This window comes from Eubalaena glacialis, chromosome 10 (genome assembly GCF_028564815.1).
Source record: "Eubalaena glacialis isolate mEubGla1 chromosome 10, mEubGla1.1.hap2.+ XY, whole genome shotgun sequence".
NCBI classification, from domain to species: Eukaryota; Metazoa; Chordata; class Mammalia; order Artiodactyla; family Balaenidae; genus Eubalaena; species Eubalaena glacialis.
In genome coordinates this window covers 64,250,809-64,277,455 of record NC_083725.1, presented here as the reverse complement: position 1 = coordinate 64,277,455, position 26,647 = coordinate 64,250,809, and the positions used below count along the sequence as shown (strand labels likewise).

The following is a 26,647-nucleotide window of genomic DNA, read 5'->3' as shown; positions in this document are numbered from 1 at the left end:
TTCCCCTGTACCTGAACCCCAGGACATAAAATGCACATTTCTGCCACCATGCTTGTGCCCACACTATTCTGCCTAGAAAACCCTGGGCAGATTTTACCACCTTGCAAGGTCTTTCATTCAACCACATCTTACTGAGCACAGCTACCGTGGGGCAGGCTGAGTATTAGGGGCTGAGTATGCAGCAGAGAATAAGACATTAGGAGATAGGAGACCACACTCCCAAAGAGGAGGGAAACCTAAGATCCCTTCTGCCTGGATTGCTGCTGTGCTGAAGTCACATGTGCATGTGTGCATGGTCAATGTCAGGGATCTTGAGGGAGCCTGCACAAGTCTGTGCAAGTCACATTGAGTGCCCAAGTCCACCTCTGTCAACACTGCCCAAATGACTTCAAGAGCTGGATGACCCAGGCTCTTCCAGACCACGAACTGCAATAATACTCCAACCAGCAATGCTCTCTGAAAGCTGCCTTTTGAGAAGAGGCAATTAAGCTTCACAACATTCTCACTTATAAATTAAACTCATACCACTTCGAGCAAGGGTTCTGATTTTTTTTCCAGTCCACAATCAGCTGCTGGTGGAGGTGAAAAATGTTACCTAGTTTAAAAAATGAGTCCCTTATGGCTATGGAGCATGTTGGAAAGTTCCCCTGCAGTTACCCAGAGGCTGCTGCAGCCCACACTTGGGACTCCACCCTCAATGTCCTGGTTCAATTTCCTATGGGCATCGTTCCACAGATGGGGAAGGACCTAAGAGGATCACTTACTCCCACGCCATCCTGGGCTGAGATACTGAGGTCCATGACAATGCTCTCCCAAGGCCACCAGCAAGGGACTCCTCCTTGGTCATGTGCCTTGTGTTTTTTCAACATCGTCTCTTTTAACCTGTACAGCAGCCTCAAGAAGGAAGTATTCTTCTTCTTCCCGCTTTGCAGATAAGGAAACCAAAGCTCAAAAGGGTCACACAGGTGGAGAGTGGCAGAGCTGAGATTTCCACTGAATCCTGTCTTCTGATCAGAACACCGTGCTGCCTTAGAGAAATCATAGAGGATGAGGCCCCACCCTCCAGGGGGCACCTGGACCTGACAATGAAAGAAATAGCTCCCAGGCACTCTCGGGTCTCTGTTTAAATGTAAAGCTCTTCCTGGTTTCTGTACTGTTAACAAGCTTTTTTGGTCTCCTATTCCAAAGGCCTATCTGGCTAGACAGGTGCTTGCAGAGTCCTCAAGATACAACTCCGTGCTCTTCTGCAGTACTCAGTGTCTGCTTTTTACATAGGGATTCAGAACACGAGGGAAGCTGTCAGTTTTCTCTGGATAGAGGCAACTGGCAGTGAAGCAAAAGTCAACTTTTGTCCTAGTTAAAGAAATGACATGAGTTGTTTTTTGGGTAATGATTCTCCTTGCAGCCGCTTCCCTGGAACAGTGAGACATCCCTACAAATGCTTTCTGACAGGGCCCCCTGATTGTTCTGTCAGCTGCCCTTGTGACTAACGCAGGCTGGGAAGCCCGCAGGCACTGCCATGAAACAACACTGGCCCAAGTTCTCACTCAAGACTTACTCTTTTCCATGGGATGCTAATAGTACTAGTAATACTGTTAATAACCACAATAGTATCAAACTTTTACTGAGATCCAACTCTGTGCCAGGCAATGGGATAGGTGCTTTATGCAAATTATCCTACTGGAACGTCACAAAACCCTGTGAAATGGCCACTATTATTATCCTCATTTTACAGATGGGTAGGGTAAACTGAGGCTGAGAGCGGTTAAATAAACTTGCCTAAGGTCACAAAGCATGTAAGCAGCAGAGCTGAGATTTGAAAGCAGGCAGCCTTATTTCAGAACCCACGCTCTCAACCATGATGCTACCCTCAGTTTCCTCGCCTGTAAAATGGGCCTAATCATTCCAGCCACATCCATTGTAAGAGCCAAAAGGAAAGTGGAAACTGAAGTTCAGAGAAGTTAAGCAACTTGCTCAAGTTTACACAGCCAGCAAGGGATGGAGCCAGGGCCTGAATGGGGTCTTTTGATCCTCCATTATCTGACCTACAGTGTAGTGGCTGAGAGTATGGCCTTTGAAATCCTATGTCATTCACTCGTTGTGTGACCCTGGCAAGTTGTTAACTTCTCTGAGCTTTAGTTTCCTCTTCCAGGAAATACAGAACTGTTACGAGTGTTCAGAGAGATGATACGTGTATAGTAGTGCCTTGGATCGATGGTAGGTACATAGTAAAAATTTAGAATACCAGATACAAGGAGGGGAAGTTACAGTATAAGGCTTAAGACTGTGAGCTCAAAAGAGAAAAAAAAAATTAAAAGCATCAGCTCAAGAGGCTGACTGCACAGTCCTGCCATTTACTATATGACAGTGGGTGAGTTACTTAAGCTCACTGGGTCTCCATGTCCTCATCTGTAAACTGGGGATAATAACCCATAGAGTTGCTGGGAGATTTCAATGAGAAAACACAAGCAAAGTGTTTAGAACAGTCAGGGCCATGTCCACAGGGCACAATCAAAGCAAACTGCTCTGATTATTAATGATAAAAGGTGACCCCTGTTATTTCTACTACTCTAAACCACACTGCTTTTTTGGGTGAAAGTGTTTTTAAAACAATTAAATGTTATCAAATAAAGCATTATGGCCATGGCTGCACAAGTTTCATGGTTTGACTTACAACTAACCTTCCCCTCACATCATTCTCTCCCCATTTTGTTCTGCAAACAGATTTCTTTTCTTCGGAAAAGCAGAGGCAGGGTATTCAAATGCAGACTAAAAGGATCTGAAAACCTTCATAGGGAAAGTGGGTGCCTAAAGCAAGGCACTCACCCCAGTGGTGGCCTCTCTGAATGGGTGTCCTTCAGAGGCAAAAATACACATCATCTCTCGGAAGAGATCTCCCAGGCTCAGTGAGGGTCCTCCCTAGATTCCCAGCGCAGGCCAGAGCAACCTGTAACACCCCAGGGGACGAGGAGACGGCCCAAAGGCAAGGCCCTGGGTCCTGCAGCCTTTGTGGGTGGTAAGTGCTGACTCCAATTTCTCTATCTTCCTATGAAAATAACTGCACACGTCTCTACAAATGAAGGGCCACTGGTTGCTTGTATTCCAATAAACTTTCCAACCAAGAAACTGAATGTCAAGTGGATCTGTCAGAGTCCTGTCCAGACATGGCAGCCCTGAGCAGACACCAGAGAAAGAACAAGTCTTTCCCGCCCTCTGTTTTCCACTCCCCCTCTGCTGGTGAGGCGATGTAATTCTTATCTGGAACTTGATAGGATGTAGAAAATAATTACAAATGAAAAGGTTATTCATAATTTTTAAATGAGTTAATTAGTAAACCCAGTCAGACTTGCTCATTACAGTAATTAATAATTGATTATCCTTGAAATTAAACACAATTTTTCATCAAAAATCTAATTAAATATCTGTGCTTTTTGCCTGTTGATGAGTTGGTCTGCTAGCAAAGTCTTTGTTAAGGGTAGTTGTGCTCAACAGAGACAATTAATTTGATTTTTAATAATTGATAGTTCCTTATAAGTTAGTCCTCACAGCCTGTGATGATGGCCAAGCAACAAGAGCTCATCCCTGGCCCCGGCAACTGGAGGAGAGCAAGCACAAGGCTGCCAACCCAGCCCTTGAGGATAGGTAGGAACTCACCTCGCACCTGCAGTGCATTCACTGCATTAGCTTACTCTTACTCCAGACTCATAAGCATCCTTCTGAGGTGATGGGTCATGCTGGTTTTCTAGATGAGAAATCAGAACTCAGAGAGAGAAGTGAGTTGCCCAAGCTGCTCAGTGGCTGAGCCGGGAGTGGAATCCAGGCTCTCAGGCTGGTGTGAGCTCTGCCCCAGCACCTTGCTGAGTTTCCAGGTAACAAAGGGAAGACCCCAGGCTAGCCTCTCTGACCTGGTCCTTGGATACAGAATCTAAACTCCTGTTTTAAGTTTTCCATATACATCGGGCTTTGTCAGAAGGACGCATTTATTCTTGGCAAGGACACATTCTCAGTGGACTGACGTCTCCTAACTCGAGAGACGAATTCTCCCAAATCAACCTCACATCTACCCTACCCCCCACCTACACTGTCACCCTCTTAGTTGAAGCCCTCAGCTTCTCTTGACTTGTTTATGCAATAGGGCCTGTTCTTTCTTCCTCCATCCTTACCTTTCTGAGATAAACATCTGACTATGTCCTGCCACCGCTTAAAGCCCTTCAATGGCTCCCTGTTGCCCATCCAATAAGGTCCTTAACTTGGCCTCCACGGTGATCTTCATAATCTGACCAAACTCTCCTGCATTAGCTCCAGTCGTGTCCCCGACACCCCTCAGATGCTTCAAACACAGAAACCCCTTTTGCCATCACATCATCCTCTTTCGAGACTTCGAAATGTCCCTTGGTTTGAAATTCCTTTCCTTCACGTCTACTTCTGGCTGTGACTTGAAGAGTCAGCTAAAACACCACCTTTCACAGGAAGCCTCCTCTAGTCCTCCTGGCTGGGGCTGGGTATTCCCATAGCCCCTGAGCTGCCTCAGCCACTGCTAACACCGCGATGTTATCATATCATATCAATCACTGCTTCTAAGCTACGAACACCTCAAGAGTAGGGAACATATTGTTGGCCCTAGCACTCAGCACAGTGCCTGACTCAAGGTACCCTGTTTCGTTTGCTGAATGAAAAAGAAACCTCACAAAATCGTAGATTCTGAGACTATCAATGTTGGAAGGAAAAGTACAGGTCCTCCAGAGAACATGCCCAGTCAATGAATGAATCTTTATCTTGCTTGCATGGTCATAAGCACTATTTGCACCCTTCCTAGGTAGGGAACTCACTACCATCCACAGTAGCCCCTATCTTTAGATAGCTGATGATGGACCGTGTATTCTTACTAAACGGGAGATGAAGAAGCCCATGGGATGGAAAGCAGAAGAGAGCTTATTTAATCATATAAAGATTGATGCTTTCTTTCTGAACTAGGTTACATAGTACATATTATAACCTTGACTTCAACACAAAACAAGTTGATGTCTATATGTAGTGAACTACTTGACTCTTGATGAACAGTGACACTGCCTGTTCAAAAGTCTACTCATCTATGAAATATAATAATGTCAGTCAAAAGCAAGGGCTGTGCTAGTGGTTGGTGGGGATACAGTATTGGGAGTGCCACAAAGAAACTTCCATGCCAGGTGACAGTGCTTGGAACCCCACAACCCTCACCAGTAACCCAATCTACATCAGTCATGAACCTCCTGCAGAGCCTGGGTGGGTGCTGACCTTTCCCAGTTTGGCTGTTCCTTTTACCCAATGACCCAGGGCAGGGATGGCAAATACCTGGTATGTCATCCATATTCTCCACTCCTGTGACCACAACAGACATGAGTAATCAATCACAGAGACTCTTTTCCATCGAGTCTGAATATAGCCTTGGGATCCTTCTCAACACAGCTTTCTAGGAGGCAACAGCTAATCAATCAGACAGAAGAATAGATAAACATGTATGCCAACTGGACCCTGATGCCGTGAAATTCTCTAAGTCGATCTTCACAGGGGGAAAAGAGACACCGGATACCAGATGAGGCTTATTATACCTCGAGATGTTTAAGGAGACCTCCTTGTTTGCAGGGCTATTGTTTTCCTAATTACTTGTTTTTATTTAATTCAAAGATCTTGAAAGGGAAGTAACCTTACAGCTTACATCACCCAAACCCCCAACCATGCTTGAACCCCTTCTCCGCATCCCGAACAAGTGGGAGCCAGACCTCTCAAGACACTTCTTTTCCATCCACAATGACTTTGTTTGTCGCTAAGTTCTTTTTCACAATGGGCGGCACTCGGTCTTCCTTTGGCTTCTGCCAGCTAGTTCCATTTCTATTTATTGGGCTTATACTAAAAGGTTCCCTTTGCTTATAGAATTATCTCAGAATGCCTTAGCGTGGGTTCGAGGCCTTCTCAAGCTGGTCTGACCTACCTTAAATCTTAGAATTATAGAATTTGAAGGCTGGAAAGGATAGAGGGTTAAGCCAACCCCACTGGATGCCTTTACTAAGAGGCTGATTTTCATAGAGGCAGCAGACTCTACACAACATCCCCAGATCTCTTCAGATTAACAGCTTTCCTGGGAGCAGACCAAAGACCAAACACAGGGGTCTGAAGCAGGACACCAGACTGTGCTGCAAATCAGTCGAAAGAGCGCACAGTGGGAGGCATCGCAAGCGAGGCAGTGGGTCCGGAGGAGTTGCTTACATCACGGACGTGCCCCGGGGTCAGGTAGGAAGGCCAATCAGTGCTGCTCCGGGTCTCTGCGCTCCCTCAGGCAGCTCTAACCGCTCCCTGGGACCCTTTCTGACACTCGACCTTGGCTCCCCCCAGATGGCCCTGCCCGACCACCACCTTCGGACATGCCGCCTGGCTTGAGGTCACACACTCTAATCTTCGGCAGTTTCCCTCCAACCCCAGGGCACCCTGCCTCCTTCCTGCTCCTCACTGTGGCACCGACAGGAGAGGCCAGCCTCCTGTTCAGCTGCCCAACTTGTCATTTCATTTCTAGTGACTCCCATCTATGACACTCATGTCACAGATGACCACCTCAAAAGCCGGTCTTGGTGAGTGCTTTTGCCTGATGCCAGGCCTCCACCACACGAGAGAGCCGACGCAGAGCTTCCTTCCTGGTATACGTGCAGGAGCAGGAGAGGGCCCTGAGAGCTGACCTTGATAGTCTGGGCGGGGGGAGGGGGGCGGGTGCAGGCCAGGCCAGTGATCCAGGGCTGCGCGGCTCACCCTGCAAGCTCTGACTGCCATGCTGGCAGGGTGCCTTCATGCCCACAGGTGTCTCGGTCACTGCCCTCTGGGCCAAAGGGGACCCAAGGGAAGCTGGGGTGAGGGCGGTGCTTACCCACAAAGTACGCCAGCAGGATGACCAGCGTGGCTGAGATGGCAATGGCGCTCAGGGCCGCGCACTTCCAATTACAGTACTTGGAGGGCTTCTTGAGGTTGAAGGCCGGTCGGGAGAAGGTGCTACGGGGCAGGGGTCGGGGCGGAGGTGAGTACACGGTGCTGGACGTCAGAGGGTACCCCGGCGACGTGGTGCAGAAGAGCGGGGAGGTGCCTCCCGGCTTGAAGAGGAAGTGCCTGTGGATGGAGAGAAGCCAGAGGGCGTCAGGGGCTGACAACTCACCAGGAGCCCACACAGACCTGAGGATGCAGGCAGCAGTAGAAGAAGCATGCAGAGGAGCCTGGAGAGAGAGAGAGAGAGAGAGAGAGAGAGAGAGAGAGAGAGAGAGAGAGAGAGAGAGAGAGAGAGAGAATCACCACGGAGGAGACAGAGGGACAGAAAAACAGAGAATCAGGTACCAGACCACAAAACAGGGCACACGAAGACACGTTTCCACGAAACACGGATGGGACAGCCCTGCCCATGGGGAACCCACCCAAGCCAAGGCGGAAGGTGTTACCAACTGGACAGAAGGCTGAGTGTTGAGATCCTTTTCCTGGGAAGGGATGGGGCTGGGATGCTGTTTCTTGGGGAATAAACTAGGTGTTTTCTAAAATTATTGCGGTAACTTGGAAAGTGTCTAAAATCCTGTTCTGCCCTCTGGAGATCATGAAACCGAAAAATTTCCATCTCCCTCCAATACGTCCTTTGCCTTTGTACCATGGTGGAGGAATAAAATACCAATCGTTTTAAAGGGGGTTTTGGTAGGAGTGGGAACCAAGAAACCACCACTAAGGTCTGCCATGGTCAAGAGTCCCCTAGTGGCTGTTACACAGCCAATGGCAGCAAATGCCTTCTAAGCACTCTCCTCAAAAGCCAGTCTGCTGCCTTCCAAGCCCCTGGTAAAAGCCATGGGAGGGGACAGACGGGCAACTGCAGCCTGACTACAGTCTTGAGGGCCGCACGGCAAGGTCAAAGCACACGGTTGTGGCCAAACTAAGTGCCAGGAAATCCTCCACAGCTTGGCTTTAACCATGGCCATGAGAAGACTGGGACACAGCCTGGGAAACGGGGTGCACTGCATGCCCCTGAAGTCTTAGGGTCAAAGGTTATACTTAGAGGAATCTTGTACCCTGCTGGGTACAGGCCACAGAATACATACTCAGGGCCAGCATACACACAATACAGGGCCTGTGCTGCATAAAAGTTGCTACATGAGATGGCTTTCAGAATGGCAGAGGCAGCCAATGAGATGCCAGGAGCGTCATATTAACAAGACTGCTGTTAATATGCTGGGGGACAGTGTATTCCAAGGATAAACTCTTGCAAGTTGAACATGGACTTGGGGATGGGCATGCAACATGGCCTCATCACTTCCCCCAGGAGATCCCAGGGAAAGGTCTCAGAGTCTGCATGCAAATGCAGGAGCCACAGGGAGAGCACACACAGAGGAGGAGCATGGGGATGTCACCTACCCATCACTGTAAGACCCATCATGGCGGGAGGCGCTGAGAATGTCCATCTCAATGAGGTTGTCCTGCAATGTCCCTAGGAATGGCTGCTTGCCTAGGTTTCTATGCACACATGGAGACATGAATGAAGCAATGAGTCATGCATCAATGAAGGGGGAGAGTAGAGAAACACACAAAGTGGCTGACGGGTGCAGTTGTGCGTGAGACCAGCAGGATGCAGTTTCCAGGCAATGGGTCTGTGTGCAAGCCACGAGTGCCCGGAGTCTGCCTGGCCCGGGGCATCTGGAGGGAGCACTCCCCATACAAACCTGTATGTCTGCCAGTTGTGGGCATCAAATCACAGATCTGACTGGTGAAGACTGACTATGGCTCAGGTGCTGAGCTAGGCATGTTATATCCATTTATCTCAAGTCTTCAAAAGAGGCAGTGCAAGGAAGGCAGTGTCATCCCCATTTTACAGATGAGGAAATGGAGATGTGGAGAGGTCCCAGGACTAGGCAAGGCTACCAGCTAGCAAGGTTCAAAGCAGGAATTTGAGCCCAAGTTTATCTGGTTCCGAAGCCTGTGCTTTCTCCTCTACTTCACCCTGCCTACATCTGCTTTAACAACAGCCAGCAATGCGTACTTTGCTAGTCCAAAGGAAAAAGACAGACAAGCATTTTGGGCCATTTGCTTCTAAAGCTGTGGTTTTCAAACTTGCGTAAGCACCAGAATCCTCTGGAGAGCTGTGCTTTGCTGAGACCCAGCCCCAGAAATTCGGGGTCAGAAGGTGTTGGGGGCCTGGGGATCTGCATTTCTCCCAAGTCCCCAAGCTGTGATGATACTGGAATGTCAGGGTCCTTTGGCAGTGCAGGGACCTGGGTGATGACTGATTGGCGAGGATGGCACCCCACAGAGACAGAGGGGGAGGCTCTTTTGTCCCTCCACATGCACTGAGGGCAGTGCAGCATTTCGGGACCCAGAATGAAGGTAGACACACTAGCTATTTTAGTCTCACCCGTGCCTGCTAAGTGGCGTCACTCACACATGAGTGCATGGGATCCTGTTTTCTGATATTTCAGGATTGCTGCCACCTCCCTTGAATCATTTCGAAGAAGCCGGTGGTGGCTGCAGCCTGCTGTGTGTGCCCAAGGGAAGGGCTGACTGCAGAAAGCTACCTTTCACGCCCAGCTCTGCCAGGGACCATCCTTCTGACTTTGACCAGGTCGTGAGAACCGGAAAACCTAAATTCAAGTCCCTTTTCTGCCGCTTTCGCGCCGTGTGACTTTGTGTAAACACTTTAACCTCTTCTAATCTTACACTACTTTTTCATCTGTAAAATGGGGCTAATAATACTAAGCTCACAGGTTGCTCTAGGACCAACTGAGGAATGTTGGAAGCTTTTCAAGGGCTAAACAAAGATTACAGAAGTACTAATGCTAACTATAATAGCGACTACCTACCCTACATCCACCATATGCTTTTCACTGTCTAGAACTCTGCAACTATTATCCAGTGTAAATCTTCCTCTTCACAACAACCTACAAAGTCTCTGCCATCGTCTCTGTTTCGCGGGCTGGCACAGCAAGGCTCGGAGAAGTAACACTCCTAAGGTCCTACTGTACAGTAAACAAGCGGCAGAGCTTGACGGCAGCCTGAGTTTGTCTGACGCCAGAGCTCAGGCCCTCTCTGCCTGTAACCCTGGGTCGCTGCCTAGCCTGTGGCTTTGCCCCTGGCCGGCCTCACAGACCAACGCGAGGGGTTGTAAGTACTATCTCAGAGCACCATTTCGTGGGCACTCCTGGGTACAGGCAACACTGTTTTGCAGCCGGGCCTCTGAGTACCGCCGCGGTGGTGGGGACCGTCCCTCTGAGAGGATCCTGAAGCAGTCTGGGTCCAGCAGCCCGGGTGGCAGGCGGTTCTGATAGCGTTCACTACCCCTGGGGCATCCCACAGAGCCTGGGAGTTCCTGCAGGGGAGTCCCTCAGAGTGGCCCCATTTCTACCCCCAGACAGATGGTCTCCTGATGGGAGGTCCTGTGACACAGTGGGAGGTACACAGGCCCCGGGGTCAGCAGGGTCTGGTTCCATCATGCCCTGGGGCCTCAAGCAGGTGAATCCGTCTCTCTGATCGTTCATAAACCGGGAGACTCACTCTCCTTAGAGATCCAGATGATACTTCTCCTGAAGTATCATCTGGCTCATGCCACTGCCCTGCTCTCATCCCTCCAATGGCATCACAGGAATAAAACCACAGTCCTTACTGGAGCCCACAAGATCTTGTAAGATCTGACCCACTGCTATGTCTCCAACCTCATTTTCTGCGCTACACTGGCCTCGCTGTTTCTCCAACAGGCTAAGCCTTCGCTGCTATTTGCCTGAATCACGTGCCCCCAAATACCTGCACAGATCAGTCCCTCCTTTCTCACCCTAACTATAAAAGCTCCCACCCTACTCCTTCTAGTCACCCACTGGCCCCCTGCACTGCTTTAGATTTCCACATAGCACTAGACATGCACACACACACATATGTATATACGTATATGTATGTGTGCAGGCGTACCTGTGTGTGTGTGTGTATATATATATGTATATAATACGCTTACTGTGCTTTTTCCTAATGCCATTTAGTTTCGTGAGGGTAGAAATCTTAGGTCGTATTCTCTGCCCGTGTGCCCAGAGTCTAGAAGAGTACCTGACACGTGGAAGCAGGCACTCAAATAACATTTGCCGAATACTGCAGATGATGAGGTACACAAAGATAAGCATGCCTGGCATATCGCTAGCATGCAGTTGATGTTTAATTGAGGGTAGCACAGGTGATGTTTTATTATTATTTCATCTATTCCCTGCATTTCACGAGGAAATTTTCAGCCTTCTTATAGTCTATACAGCCCAGCCTGAGCAGGCCCTAACTGCCCCTGTCCAGGGGCCCCAGGGATGAGTTCTTGCTGCCGCCCTAGGGCCTGAGGGTGGCTGTGTGGCACGCTCGCCAGAACGTGTAGGAGTCTGGCCTGCATCACTAGGTAAGGACTATGCTCTCAGAGTCAAATCTATACTTAAGACCTTAAGACGCATCAGAAACAAATAAATAAATACATTCAGGGAAAAAAGACAAAGGATAAAGATCAAAATGTTAACAGTGGGGATTTTCCACTGTCTGGTTCAAGAGTGATTTTAATTTTTAATTTTTTAATTCAAAAGGAAACAGTTATTTAAAAAGAGAGAGCAGACAAGTATCTCCTAAAAGTACAGATCTATTCAAACAAGGGAAGAGGCAATGCAACAGAACAAAGGGTTTCTAGAGTGATAGAGTGCATATGATTTCCTGAAAGAGCGTCCATACCCATGCTAATTTGGATGTTAATCATTTAGATCACTTGGGAGTATGGGGGGACATGAGCACTTGCTGAAATGCTGCCTATTCAGATGCTATTATTGCCTTGAAATAGTAAGCCTCATTCTGTACTTTCAAAACTGAGTTCTGGGTCAAATTATTAGGTCTCATTTGACTGCTGAGAAAACCAAGACCCAGAGAGACATGTGTCCTGCTCCCATCCACACAGCAAGTCAGTGGCAGAGCTGGAACGAAAACCTGGGTGTCCAGACTCCCAGTTCAAGGCTCCCCACTAAATTTCCTGTCTATCCCTGCCCCCAGCACTCTGGGTTTCTGGTTCTTCTGAAACACAGAAGTGACGAGGATTTCCTGACGGGGACCCTGAGCTGCTGAGCCCTCCTTGGGTCACAGTGCTGCAGTGTCTCCAGCCACTGCTGCTGGGAGCTCAGGTATGGCCACTGGATTCATCTGACCTCACGTTGGTGGGTGTTGTTGACTCATTTTACAGATATGGAAACGGAGGCCCAGATAGGTTAAGTGACAGCCTAAGACCACACGGCAGTGGAAAGCTAGAGATGGGACTCAAACTCAGATCTCTCCGGCCTCACAGCCCCAAGCTGCCTGTAAGGAAAGAGTTGCCGCTGGCTTGCAGAAGGAACTGCAGTGTAGTGCCAGACTGCTCTCAAAGCTCTTCTTAGAGAGGGGAGGGGACTGGCTCCCCTCTAAGCCTGAGGGGGGGCCCTGGAGCAGTCCCTGAGCTGCCTGAAGCAGGGTTCCATCTCTCTGACCCAGGGCCGGTTGAGCTTGCCTCCCAAGCACAAAATGCACGGCTTTGGGGAAGGAAGTGGCTGGGAAGCTGCAGTGGCCAGTAGTTCTTCTGGGACTGCCCTGTTCAACAGCCCAGCTTCTCAACCATGAGCCCACTGTCCTGGACCATGTTTCCACCCCCTAAGCCCTGGGACAGCCACCCGGTAGAGCAGGACAGGCAGGGATCACACCCCACACTCTGCAGACCCCCAGCCCTGCCAAGGTGTGCAGGGTGTTAAGAGACTTGGCCAAGACCACACTTAGAGTTACTTATGGAGCTGGCATTTGAACAAATGGATGAACAAAGAAACAAAAATGAACCAGGTCTTCCCTGCCAATCTCATGATGTCACTCTCAATTTGCAAGATGTTGGCAGCTACTCACCCCTACTTCTACCACCCCCAGCCCCCATGCCCACAGGGGAAAGTGCAACCTCCTGTTCATGGAACTCAAGGTCCTCCACCAGTGACCCCCATTTACTGTCATCTCCACTGGGAAGCCCCTGCAGCTCCCACTTCACCGAACTCTTGGCTCTCTCTCCAAAAGGCCAAGCTCCCTCCTGGCCTTTGCACAACTGTCCCTCATCTCAGAATTCCTTTCTCCCTGCAAAGTCTACTAATGCATGCCCCAAGATGCTACCTTTAATCATCAGGAAGGCAGCACTGGACAGTGGTTAGGGGCATAAGCTCCAGAGTCAGCCAGCCTGGGTATGGCTCTTGGTCCTGCCATTTACTGGCTGTGGCTCCTTAGGCAAGTTACTTAAGTTTTCTGTTCTTCAGATTCTTCACCTCTAAAGTGAGGAGGATAAATAAGACTACCTTTCTGTGCAGAAGAGTTAAGATAGCAGTCCTGACTGCTATCCTTCGAAAGCCCTGCTTATAAGGTTGGCCCTTGGCTGGTGTCTGGGAACTTAGGGTTCAGGAGGGTTCCCACCATCAACTGATAAGAGGGGCTGACTCACTGAGTTTTATTTGTACAAACAATATGGTTTATGCTGAACACCTGCTTTCCTTCTGGGAGTCTGGATTTTGGGTACTTGCCAGGCAGGTGATGTCCATGTGACCAGCCCCCAGTAAAAACTCTGGGCCCTGAGTCTCTAACGAGCTTCCTCAGTTGGGAGCTCATTAGAGCACCCAGTGAGGGCTCTCTGAGTGTTTGTTATGATCGTTATTTGAGGCTTCCAAGCTGAGGGAGCCACACCCTCTACTCTCCTCTCAGAGCATCATCCAGACAGCCCTGTCTCCATTCATTCATTTATGGGTCTGCCTCCCTCCCTAGACCTCCAGCTTCTTATGTGGCAGTGGCTGTATCTTATGCATGTCTGTGACGGAATCACCAATGACAGGGACGACCGTCCTTCCCAATTCCCTGCGATGCTCAGGGGCTGGCCTGGCGCACCAGCAGACACCGTGTACCATTCTGGGAAGCGCATCAGGGCTGGGCTGGAGACCACGGGATCGTCTCCCATCCCTGTGGGTGGGCAGGGCTGTTCCCCAAATTGAGTATGACCACAAGGTGGCCCCCAGGCTCCCAAACCAGGCCTGAGATCACATGAGTTAGAGCTGAGGTCTGGCAGCCCTCTGCTCCAGCTTCCCCTTCGTCCGACAGGAGCCTGATGGGTTATTAATCAGGCAGTCTCTGTGGAATCAATTACGCATCTGATGCTGCAGAGTGTGAAAGAAGTGCATCAGGTTTTAGGGGACCCTGAACACATGGCTCCCACCAGAATGGACCACAGATGCACCTGCAGGGCTTAAAGCAATATCACACCCCAGCTCTGGGGAGCACAGGTAGACTCGATCTCCTCCTTGGGGGACTCAGTCACCCTGGGGGAGTACCAGAGGCACAGCGGGGGCAGAGAAAGGAGTGGGTTAACCAAGCCCTCTCTATCCTTCGTCCTTCTGCTAGCCTTCCTTTTCCTGCCAGCATGCAATTGAATTCCCCCCTGGTCATTCTACCATCTGTTATGGTATTTGCTCAGCTATTTATTTTAGACTCTCAACAGAAACTCAGTGTGACAATTAGGGAAGGGTCTGTGGCTGTTTCTCTGGCATCAGGAGGCCCCCCGTTCTGGTGGGGCTTGGCAAAGCTGTTTAGGACAACGGTCTCAAACAGGCCCTGCTCTCTGGGGCTTCTAGGGCTTTGCTCAGGCTGCGCCTCTCCAGGCCCTCCTTTCCTTCCTGCCTCTCCTTGGGGAATCCTGCTTTTCGACACAGTCACACAGCACCAGGTCCATTGGGAAGTCTTCTCTGTGCCCCACTCAAGTCTCAGGTGAGTATATGTATCCATTCATTTGTTCCATCATTCATTCACTCATTCATTTCACCTGTGTGTTAATATCTGCCAAGCCCCCAGCAGGTGGCAAGGCTGTGTTGTGTGCTGGGGATCCCGAGGCAATTAAAACACATTTCCTGTGCTTATCTCTATCCTACTGCAAGAGTCTATTCTCTTAAATGTCTCAGGCACACAGTAGGCATTGCATGAATATTTACTGTACAACAAGTACTACATGATAAGGAGTTGAGCACTTACTGTGTGCTAAGACATTTGCAGGCATTATTTTATGTAATTGCACCAACATCCTTATGAGGCAGTATGGTAGATTCAAGGTGGATGAAAATTCTTGGTACTTCTCCCTTTGAGAAGTGGGGTCTACTGTCCCTCCCTTGAAGCTGGCTGGCCTGTGACTGCTTTGACCAACAGAATATGGCAAAAGTGACACCGTGCCAGTTCCAGGCCAAGCCGTTTAGGAGGAGCAACGGCTTCTTGTCTCAGTGTAGTGGAGCCTTGAGCTGCTGAGGACAAAGTACAGTTCCCTGCAGGGAAGGCCATGTGGAGAGACCCTGAGACTCCATCAGAAGGAGAGGGGCCCTACCGAGCCCAGCTTTCCAGCTGTCTCCCCCAAGGTGTCAGGCACCTGAGTGAAGCAATCTTGGATCCTTCAGACCAGCCCAGCCAACAGCCAAATACCACTGATGGACCCCAGTCTATCCCACGCGGAGCAGAAGACCAGCCCAGCTGAGCTCTTCCTGAACTGCTGATTCACACTATGAAGTACAATCAACTGGTGTTTTTAAACCACTAAGTTTTGGGTAGTTTGTTATGTGGCAATAGATCATCAGAACAGGAATTTGCTAATATTTTCTCCCTTTTAGAGACGAAGACTTACAAGGTCTAGGTCCACAGCTAGTGAGCACTGGAGTGGGGGGTGTCTGAGCATAGGGTGTGTCTGACCCTGAAATCTGTGCTTTGAACAACTCGCTACAGTGAGTGGACCATCACTGATGCCCTTAGAACATCAGGGCCAAACTCACTTCTTCCAAGTAGACAAGAGATAGAACCTGTGGTTTCCTCTCAATTCTTCTGGTGAGTAGGAGCTTAATAAATATTTTTGAATGACTTTTTTCTTCACAGGGTTGATATGGGGAGCAGATATATATGGCAAAAATGGAAACGGCTTTTATAGAGTGTATTTTAATGCCAGGCACTGTGCTGTGTGTTTCTCATATATTTCATTTACTCCCAACCCAAGAGGCGTGAATTCTTAACCCAATTTACAGATGGGGACATCAAGGTTCAGAGACGTTAAGGAGGCTGTCCAGCTAGTAAGCATTAAAGCCAAGGTAGGAATCCACATCCATCTGACCTAAAGCCCACATCCTTCCCACCTCACCAAGTTGATCACAATTACTTTTGATTCTATCTGCCAGACTTGACATTGATCCCTCTTAAACTATACCTTGTTAGTTTTGTGCTGTCAACCAGTTGGTATGAAGATCTAGAATTCTGATTGTGTTATCCACTGTATTAGGCACCTCTCCCAGTTTTAGGCTATCTTTAGATGCACAGAACTCTGAGGTCACAGCGGAAACCTTCCTCAAACATTTCTTCTGGGTCTTCAAGGACTTTGCTAGACCAAGAAGTGAGGAGGAAGGTGACTCTGGCAAAGAGTTGTGCAAAGAGTATGTGCAAAGGCACAGGGGCATGAAAGGCCTGGGGATTTGATGGAATACTGATAAATACACATATATGTACACTCACATATACACACATATACTGAATATTAAATTTACATAATTATGTTATATATGTGAATGGATTTAGAAAAGCAAGAAAATGTGATATAAACATGAGTAGACGCCAACATGTTAACAATGATTACCATTTGGTGGTAGATATGGGTGACATTCTTTTCTTGCTTATTTCCATTTCCTAACTGCTCTACAGAACACTAGTTGAATGATAAAGTATAAGAAAAAAGAAAACAAAGTTCCATGTGGTTTGAGCAATGGATGTGGGAGGAGAGAGGGTCAGATAGGCATGTGGGCACTGGCTAACGAGGCAAGAGACTTAAGCTGGGACCACCTTCACGTCTCAAACTAACCATCAGGAGAATGTCCCTGCTGCTGGTCCTCTATCTTCCTTTCCCTTGAAAAACTTGGAGAACCACCTACTTTTTTTTTTTCCCCAAGCCCCGGAATACCCTTTCTAGCAGCAGGGGAAGAAGAAAACAGCACATAGAAAAAGCACAGAGGCCGACAACAAGGAAAGTCAGCTGCAGCTCCTTGGCTCAGCATCTCGGGAGACTGGGAGGCCGCAGAAGGGTCACTCCACCCCGGGACGAGAACCACCTACTTTGATCCTATGTGAGAAAAATGAACATCTAAGCAGAGGGAGTGGCTGCCATGCTCCATGCAGAGAATCAGAACCATCGATTACTTGCTGGCTTCTTTCAAAACCAACCATGTGCTGTCATTCAATAAGCACTTTGGAAATAATGGAGATCTGATTAAGCTACTCTGGGTAGGAAGACATACAATTATCTGACTCGGTCCGTGAAGAGAGCAAAGGAGGCACGCAGGAAAAAGTCACACATGATTTTAAAGATTGTCAACAGAAACATATTAATTAAGGGACTGGGGGCAGGTTGGGCCGTATCTGTCAGAAATTTGCTTTTGGAAAAATGATTCTACAGGAGTAAAATGGCACAAAACGATGTTGATTTTCTCTCACTGGACCCACTAGCTCAGTGTGGGAATACCACCGTCATGTGCCAGGCAGAGTCAGATGGGTACGCTTTCCCCGTATAGATTAATTTCACTTCCTCAAATGTGGTATGACTTTTGTCCTCTTCCCAGACAAGGAACAGGAGTTTGAGAAAATCTTTGTTTCCCTCTACTTTGAGAACTACTTTCTCTTTGAGAAAGAGCGTCCAAATGTCCAGCCTGGGACACTTCATCCTCAGTTTAGAGAAAATAGGACAAGGCTATGTCCCCCAAAGCCAAGAGCGCTTATCTCAGAGTGGTAGGATTATGGGTACCTCTAACTTTCGTCTTTATATCTTTCTGCGTTTTCAGTTTCATACAAACTCCAGTGGGTTTGTATGGTTTTTATAATCTTAAAAAAATCCCTTCTGCTTGGGAAAAATAGTGGCTTAGCAAAGGGAAGGAAGAAGGCTATGAACAGAGGCTGACTGAAATCCCTGAGCTGAAAGAAGCATTCGAGGAGGCTGGAAGAAGGGAGAGGCAGAGGGGTCCAGGCCAGGAGAAGACGGTTGGTGGTGTAGGAAGACAGCACTGCACCCGGAAGCTGGGCCACCTGGGTTCAAATCTCAGCCGTGCACGGACTGCCTACCCTTTTTGAGTCTCAGCTTCCAAGTCTCTTAAATGGGATCACAATAGTAATACCTATTCCCTAAAGTTGTGAGGATTCTATCATATCCCACATATGAAAGCCCTTGTAACCAAAACTCAAATGTATCAATGTTAGGGATTATTAGGGCTTTGGGTATAGAGGGGCTAGGCCAGCAGGAGAGGAGGAGAGGAGGAGAGGAGGTGAGGGGAGATGTCAGTCACCGAGCACCCACCGCAGGCCAGGCAAGCTCATGCCAGGCAGAGGGTGACAAAGTCACGGTAGGGAAAGACAGAGGTGTGGGCCCAAATCAAACCCTAGGAGCTTGCTCTCCGCCACCTGCCAGCCCTGCTCACACACATCAGCTCTCATCTACTGTTACAACAGCCTTCTCCAGTGAGCAGCATCCCCGTGGTGTATTAAAGGGAGGCACAAAGGGGGTCAGCAAATTGACCAAGGTCACACCTTCAGTAAGCAGCAGGTTAGCCCTGAACTTCAGGGCTGCTTGGTTCCCAAGCCCCAGCTCTCTCTCCCCTACATCATCCCACCGCCCTTCTCGTATCCCTACGCTGTGGCCCAGACCCCAGCCGCCCGGGCCGGGCCCGGTGGTGGGCACACAGCGGGGCCCCTCCAGAGCCCGAGGGTCTCAGCCCGGCCGCCCCGCGCCCCGCACCTGGTCTCCAGCGGGATGTTGCTGTTGAGCAGCCAGTTGTCCTGGGCGTGGGCCGGCTCCTGCGCGCCCCCGGCCGCGGGCTCTCCGGAGAGCGAGTGATCCGTGGGGGCCGGGCTTGGGTTGCTCCTCGGAGTGAAGTTGCCCCGGTTCAGGGAGCTAATGGAGGCCGCGTGGTGCTGGTTAGGGGTGTGGGCGTGCGAGAGCGGCAGCGGCGGTGTCCGGAGCCGAGAGTGGTTCTGCAGGCCGCCCGGGGGATCTAGGGCACAAACACGCGCAGTCAGCGGGGCGGGGACGGCCCCATGGGGACCGCGCGGCAGCAGCCGGGCCAGCCGCAGGCACTGGCAAACCGGTCACGGTCATGCGGTCAATACACAGGTGCTCGACAGGCACTTATTGAGCACCTGCTCTTCTAGGTGCTGGAGATACATCAAGGAGCAAAGCAGACAAAACTCCTGTCCCCACTGAGCTGACATTTTCGTAAGAGAGATAATAAACAAGATTAAAAAAAAAAAAAAAAAAAAAAGACTAGCCTCGCATGTCATCAGCTTCCCGCTGTTTCTTTGGTACTTTTAGGGTATGGCTAGAATCAGTAACTTCAACATCACCTGGGAATTTTTTCGAAATGAAAATTCTTGGGCCCTGCCCCAGAGTTACTGAACCATGAATTCTTGGGTGGGGTCCATTAATCTGATTCCACAAACTCTCCAGGTGATTCAGACGTGTGCTAAAATGTGAGCATCACCAATTACACACAATGGTACATAGCAAGTGAAAAAAACAAGATAAGTTAATACATAGTTTACCGAGATGGTGATAAATCTGAGAACACGTAAAGCCAGGAAGGGCGCTGTGGCCTGTGTATTTGGAGGCAGTGGTGAAACTTTAGGTCACACAGCCAGTGATGGCCTCAGGTGACTTCTGACTACAGGGAATGAGCCACGCTGGTGTCTGGGGGAGATTAAAAACCACCACTAACATCTCTTGAGCCCTTACTATGTGCCAGGCACTATTCCGAGCCCTCTACCTGTATTAATTCAGCTCATCCTCATGACCCACTACAAAGCAGGTACTGTCTGTATCTCCACTTTACAAGTGAGAGAATTAAGATACATATTTTATTTATATATATTAAATATATTTATATGTATATGTTTTATTTATATATAATTATTTATATTTTATTTACTCCTTTCAAGTACTTGGAGCAATAGGTATTATTATCACCAAATTTATAGGTGAAAAACTTAGACTCAGAGCAGGTAAGTAAAGTGCCCAGAGGCATATGGCTAAGTGGATGCTATTTACGAAGAAAGTTTCTAGTGATGCCACTAGAGGCAAGTCCTGGAAGTAAATCTGAAGTACCATCCTCCTAAGCTATGCTCACAAAAAGCCTAGCTTTGGAAGCTAAGGATATTATGAGGGTGGAGAAGGTCAGGAAACTGGATTCTGTTCTAGATTTTGCCACTTATTAACCACATGACCATTGTCGTGGACTGTATGTTTATGTCCCTCCAAAATTCATAAGTGGAAGCCCTACCCCCTATGTGATGGTATTTGCAGATGGGGTTTTGGGGAGGTAATCAGGTTTAGATGAGGACATGAGGGTTGAGTGTGCTTATAAGAGAAGACCAGAGAGCTAGCTTTCTCTCTTTCTCTCTGCGCCATGTGAGGATATGGCAAGAAGGTAGCCATCTGCAAACTAGGAAAAGGCCTCTCACCAGATGCTAAATCAACCCATACCTTGATCTTGGACTTCCCAGCCTCCGGAACTGTGAGAAATAAAAGTCTGTGGTTTAAGCAACCCAGTCTATGGTACTTTGCTTTAGCAGCCCAAGCTGACTAAGACAGAAATTGGTACCCAAAGTGTGATGATGCTGGAACAAATATCTAAAAATGTGGAAGCATCTTTGGAACTGGGTAATGGGTAGAGTCTGCAAGAGTTTTGAGGTACATGCTAAAAAAAGACTATGTTGCTCTGTTGAGGGACTGTTAAATGTGATTCTGGTGAGTGCTCAGGAGAAACAAACAAAAAAGAAGTGTAGAGAAAGCTTCTATCTTCTTAGAGAATACATACATATGTACAGACTAGTGATAGAAATATGGACACTAAGGGCAATTCTGATGAGATCTCAGAAACGAGGAGCATGTAATTGGAACAATGGAGGAAAGGCGATCCTTGTTGTATGGTGGCAAAGAACTTGGCTGAACTGTGTCCGTGTTCTAGTGTTTTGTGGGAGGTAGAAGTTGTGAGCAATGAAATTAGATATTTCTCCAAGGAGATTTTGAAGTCAAGTATTGAAAGAGTGGCTTGGTTCCTCCTGGCAGCTTCGAGTAAAATGAGAGAAAAGAGAAATGCATCGAAGAAAGAACAGTTAAGCAAAAAGAAACCATAACTTAAAGATTTGAAAAATTCTCAGCCTGCCTATATTGCAAAAAATGAGAAAGTATGTACGGAAGAGAATACCATGGGTGGGGCTGATTGACCATTTGATAAGAAGATGTCTATGGGTGTGAACTATGGACCTAGTCAGCCACCCCAGAAGGAACACTGCCAATCTGAACCGAAGAAGATGGAGACAGAATGAAGGACAGCTGTCAAACTTAGAGTCTACAGGACAGGACCATAAAGCTAATTGGCTCTGAATTTGCACTATTCTTCAAGAAAAGGGAAGACTAGCCTTGAAGGTGATTCAGAGATCATCAGGGACACTGCCTCGGTTTCAAAAGGTCTAAGACTTTTCAAGGCTGAGTAGTATTCCACTGTATGTTGCACCACATCTTCTTTATCCATTCCTCTGTTGATGGACATTTAGGCTGCTTCCATGTCTTGGCTATTGTAAGTACTGCTGCAATGAACACTGGGGTGCATGTATCTTTTCTAATTACGGTTTTCTATGGATATATGCCCAGGAGTGGAATTGCTGGATCATATGGTAGTTCTATATTTAGTTTTTTAAGGAACCTCCATACTGTTCTCCATAATGGTTGTACCAATTTACATTTGAGATTGACACATACACACTACTATATATAAAATAGATAACTAATAAGGACCTACTGTATAGCATAGGCAACTCTACTCAGTACTCTGTAGTGACCTATATGGGAAAAGAATCTAAAACAGAGTGGATATATGTATATGTATAACTGATTCACTTTGCTGTATACCTGAAACTAACACAACATTGTAAATCAACTATACTCCAATAAAAATTTTAAAAAAAAGAAAAAGAAAAAAGGCCTAAGACTAAAACAACCATGCACATGTCATGTTACCTCTTTGAGCCTCAGTTTTATCATCTGTAAAATGGGGGAAAGAGTTTATTAAGGGAACCACAGAGCTACAGTGATATCAAATGAGGCAATCAATGGGAAGGAAACATTTCTCAAGTTCACAGTTTACAAAGTATTCCACGTCACTTGTTCCTCTCGAGAACCCTGCATTTCACAGAGAGGACTGAGAGTCAGTGAATATGGGATCCAAACCAAGACAGGTATGATATTCCAAAGGCTGTGCTCTTCCTTGGCTCAGCAGCCTTCTGGAAACCATCAAGCACAGTCAAGTGTGAGGCACTATCAGTGTTATGGCTACTTTTAGTGGATGATGCGCCGCTCTCTGCTTTTTATGTAACCCAGTCTTTTATGCCAACGAGTTATAAAGCAAATCCGGTGGGAGTGGGGCTGGGTAGCAATAGAAGGGAAAAAGAAACAGAAACCCATGTGAGCAGATCACTTCCTTCCTATGAACTATTTTCAGGATAAAGCCCACACGGGATCTACCAAGCCCTTTAGAATTTGATCCACGCCTGTCTTTCCAGCCTCATCTCTCATCAGCTCCCTCTCTGTACCCTCCACACCTTTCCCTCAGAGGCCAAGAGATCTGCTGGGCCACAGAGTGGCTAACATTTCAACTCCAATGAAGATGGTCTCCAGGAAGGCCACAGAATATGAATGGTACCCTCTGAAGATGTACAATGTTGTGGTCCTGGACCAGAAGACTGCCAACAGAGATGCCCCTTGATGGGAAGGGAGAGAACCTGGGAGCCAGTAGAACAGGCAGAGAACAGATAGCCAGGGCCAGGGAGAAAGCGAGAATATGCCGGGTCATTTGTTTGGTCCACCTGTCCTCAGGCAGCACTTTAATGGAGACATGTGGAGCCTGGAAAAGAAGCCAGCAGCAGAAGCGGCCTCTTGGGTTGATTGAGGGTCCCTCCCTACCCCTGGCCTTTCAGTCCAGGGCACTACTGTCCAGTGGTTATCAGGAGGCCAGCAGAGAAGGGTGACCTAGTCCTTGCCCCTGGCCCATCACTAGGAGTCAACCTTCCCATGGCATTTTACCTAATTGATATTAATAGTTGCTGCCATGTATTTGAGCACATACTAAGTGTACTTTCACAGCCTGAACCTTTCTAATGCTCATAGCAGCTCCTAGAGGGCAGTATGATTATCATTCCCATTTTACAGACGAGGAAGCTGAGGCTTACAAAACTAGTGAGTGGTCCTTACTAATGCACAGCCTGAATTCTGTCTACCAAACCATGGTGCCTTTGCATAAAACACAGATACCTGCTTGACCGTCTCAGTCCATGGCCAAAGGCAAGAAAAAGACCCTCAGTGAAGAGAGCAAGCATCTGAGGTCTGGGTCAGGATAGGCTGGCCTGCAAGCCTACAGACACTTGCTTTGTGACTAAGTAGGATGCCCGACTCTGGCTTGATAGAAGCACTGCCAAGAGTCCTGAAATGATGAGATTTTAAGTATAAGCGTCTAAAAGGAAATTCTCCTATGGGGATAAGGAATGTCCTGGTCCAAATCCGTTCTATTTTTTGAAGCTCAGCTCAATTGCCACCCCTTCCAGAAAGCCTTCCTTGATCTACCCTCCCCAAAGTTCTCTTTTCCTCCACTGAATGCTAACACAGCAGGTAACCTGGACCGCTCACCTTTTCTGTCTCCCCCAGAGCATGCATACTTATGTCCCCACCTTGCCTCCTCTAGTAGGTATAAAAATCCCTGTTCCCTCTGTGCTGTTGATCACAGGTCCTAGAATGAAGCAGATGCTCAATGTAGGTTTATTGAGCGAGTGGCTCTTGTGAGTGGTCTGGGCAATCTGTCCAGGAGGGTAAGGCTGGTGTGGAGGGTATTTGTATGCCAAAAATGACAGCAGGCCACCTGGGCTCTCTAGGCCATGGGTCCATACAGCCCTTTACTTACTTGCCTGGAACCAGAGTCCCAAATGCTTCAGCTGGGCTCTCTATTTCCCTTCCATTCTGAGAACACTAGGAAAGGGGATTCTGATGTCTCCCAGGTTTCCCAGGGAAAGGCTCTGTGTTTGGGGGCACAGCAATGGGAGTGCACTCACAACCCCCAAAAAGACATGGTCTTCCCAAGGAACAAATGTTTTCTCTGGTCTGAATGGAGACTCCTTTCTGCTCCTATGGCCAGGAGGGAAGACAGAGAGGAGAGGCCTTCTTTTCTCCCCTTATCCTCCCCAATTTATACTCTCATCTTTAGAGGGAATTCAGAACCAATTCACTCATTCAGCATGTACTGAATCCCCTTTCTGTGCCAGGACCTGTAGGCCGGGTGTTGGGAATACAACGGTGAATGAGATAGTGATGGCCTAACAGAAAGAGGAACTCTCTTGTGCTTCCTACTCACTGGCTGGGTGGCCTCCAATAATTCACGTCACCTTCCTGGTGCTTGGTCTGTGCACCCGTGAAGGCTGCAGACATTCCTGCGTCACCACTTTCTGGAGGATATCCTTTGCTCAAGTGCCAAATACAGAGTAAGCCCCTACTGTGCCCTGAGGGGAAGGGCCCTTGCGCCATTCACCCCAAATCACCGGTAAATATTTATGGAATGTGGGGGGCAGGGAAGGGAGAACAAATCAGGTAGGTGGACCTCTTGTCTGCACAAGCAATGGCTTCTCTTCTGCTACCTGGGAGTAAGCACTGGTACATTTGCAAAGCTGTGCTGTAATTCCAATTCATACCCTCTTTTCGCAGATACAGCCACTAAGTATCTCTCTGAATGAAGCCCAGATATGAGTCATTTTTACTGTTACGTTGCACACCTCTGTCAGTAAAGGCCACTTGCTTATCTGAGTTTTGCAAGCCTGGTTTTCCAGGAAGGTTTTTTGCTTCCTACCAGTTCTCACATATATTTACAGTTGCTGGTTCCCTCCAACACCTCAGACGTTTTTCATTTTATATGCACAAAAATCCTGAATACCAGATGCCTCTGGGCTGCATCTCCCTGAACCGGGATCATAGTGAGGCTTCTTCAGTATGCTGGGCAGAGCAGTAGGTGATAGAAGGAGACTAGGCTTTGATGTCAGACAGCCCTGGGTTCAAGGTTTGGCTTTGCCACTTATAAGCTGTGTGACCTTGATCAAGATACTTAACTTCTCTGGAGCTTCAGTTTTCTTATCATTAAATGGAGATAATGCCCATCTTATAGGGCCATTATGAGAAGTAAATGAGATATATATATATATATATATATATATATATATATATATATATGGTTCTTAGCACAGTAATGCTAAAAAAAAAAAAAAGGAACTACTAATTCCACGGTTATGGTAAAGCCATGCTGAATGGATAAGGTGTAAAGTGCTAAATTGTCACCGTGACGATCACTCTACAGCATTTACAATAGGGGTGCCAAAGCAAAAAACCCTGAGAGAGAAAGAGCAGGAACATGCCTGGCAGAAATGTGGTGGTCCTCTTCTTTTACAGGTGAATCCCACTCTAGACAACCCCACTGGTTTTCAGGAGCCCTGGTCTCGGGAAGGTGCTTGTAGCTCGACGTGCAGATCAGAAGCAATGAGAATGGCTGCAGCCTGACACGCAGTACTGAAGTGGACACACGGGGTCTCCATGTCCTCATAGAGTAGGGCCCCTTTCTGCGTTAGGTAAGCATCTCAGAGCAAACCAGGGTGCTGCTCTGTCCTGGGTTCAGGGTGTACCCTAAGAAGAGGGCCCCTGAGGTTGTGCAATCAATCAGCAATAGAACAGCCCTGTGTTGTGTGCAGGGACTTAAGGAGTTTTAAGATGAGGATGAGCCCCAGCCTTGACAAATAGCTGGTGTTTGGGGGACAGATGTAAAAGGAGTACCAGAGCGGAGCTCAGGAGCCTCCCAGACCTAGGTTCAACCTTGGCTCTGTCTCTGACAAGCTACATGATTTGAGGCGAGTCACTCAAGTTCTCTGAGCCTCTAATTCCTCACCTATAAAATAAGTATATAGTAGTAACGTAATAAAAGGAAGAGGAGGAGGAAGGGCTATCATCAAATGAATATACAGGGATCTAGAGATGAAAGAAACATGGTCTCTGACTTTGAGCTGCTCACAATTTAGTAAAAGTAACAGACACACCAAGAGATACTACACAAGATAGTAATTATGATGAGATGATAATAGTTAACATTTATTGAGTACTCTCTATGTGACTGGTTCCGAATGCTTTACTTATTTAATCCTTATAACACCCCTATAAAGAAGGTACTATTATTACTCCCCAATTTATAGATGAGGAAACTAATGTACAGAAAGGCTAGGAACTTTGCCCAAGATTCCTAAACCACTGAGTGATGGAGCCAGAATTTAACTCAAGCATCTGGCCCCAGAGCCCACACTCTTAACCATCCTGCTTTACGTACACGGAGGGAGTGGACACAGGCAAAGTGCCCACATTGATGCCCATCACATGGCGAGCGGTCCACAAGCATTGGCTCCTAGAATCCTCATTAGCCTTACACTGAAGCCCCGCTGGAGCTCAACGGAGCACAGAGAGGGCTGCCAGCTTGACTGTCAGGGT

At 47.9% G+C, this 26,647-nt stretch overlaps 1 protein-coding gene across 3 annotated transcripts in view; it reads right to left on the bottom strand.

Moving 5' to 3' along the window:
- Positions 1-26,647, bottom strand: part of TENM4 (teneurin transmembrane protein 4) — a 391,446-nt gene that overhangs the window by 220,254 nt on the left and 144,545 nt on the right. For all 3 annotated transcript variants that reach the window (XM_061204090.1, XM_061204087.1, XM_061204089.1), the window contains 3 exons: positions 18,830-19,085; positions 8,407-8,505; positions 6,893-7,128 (listed from right to left, as the gene is read on the bottom strand). In XM_061204090.1, coding sequence (XP_061060073.1) covers positions 6,893-7,128; positions 8,407-8,505; positions 18,830-19,085 — 591 coding nt within the window. The remainder of the gene's footprint in view (positions 1-6,892; positions 7,129-8,406; positions 8,506-18,829; positions 19,086-26,647) is intronic.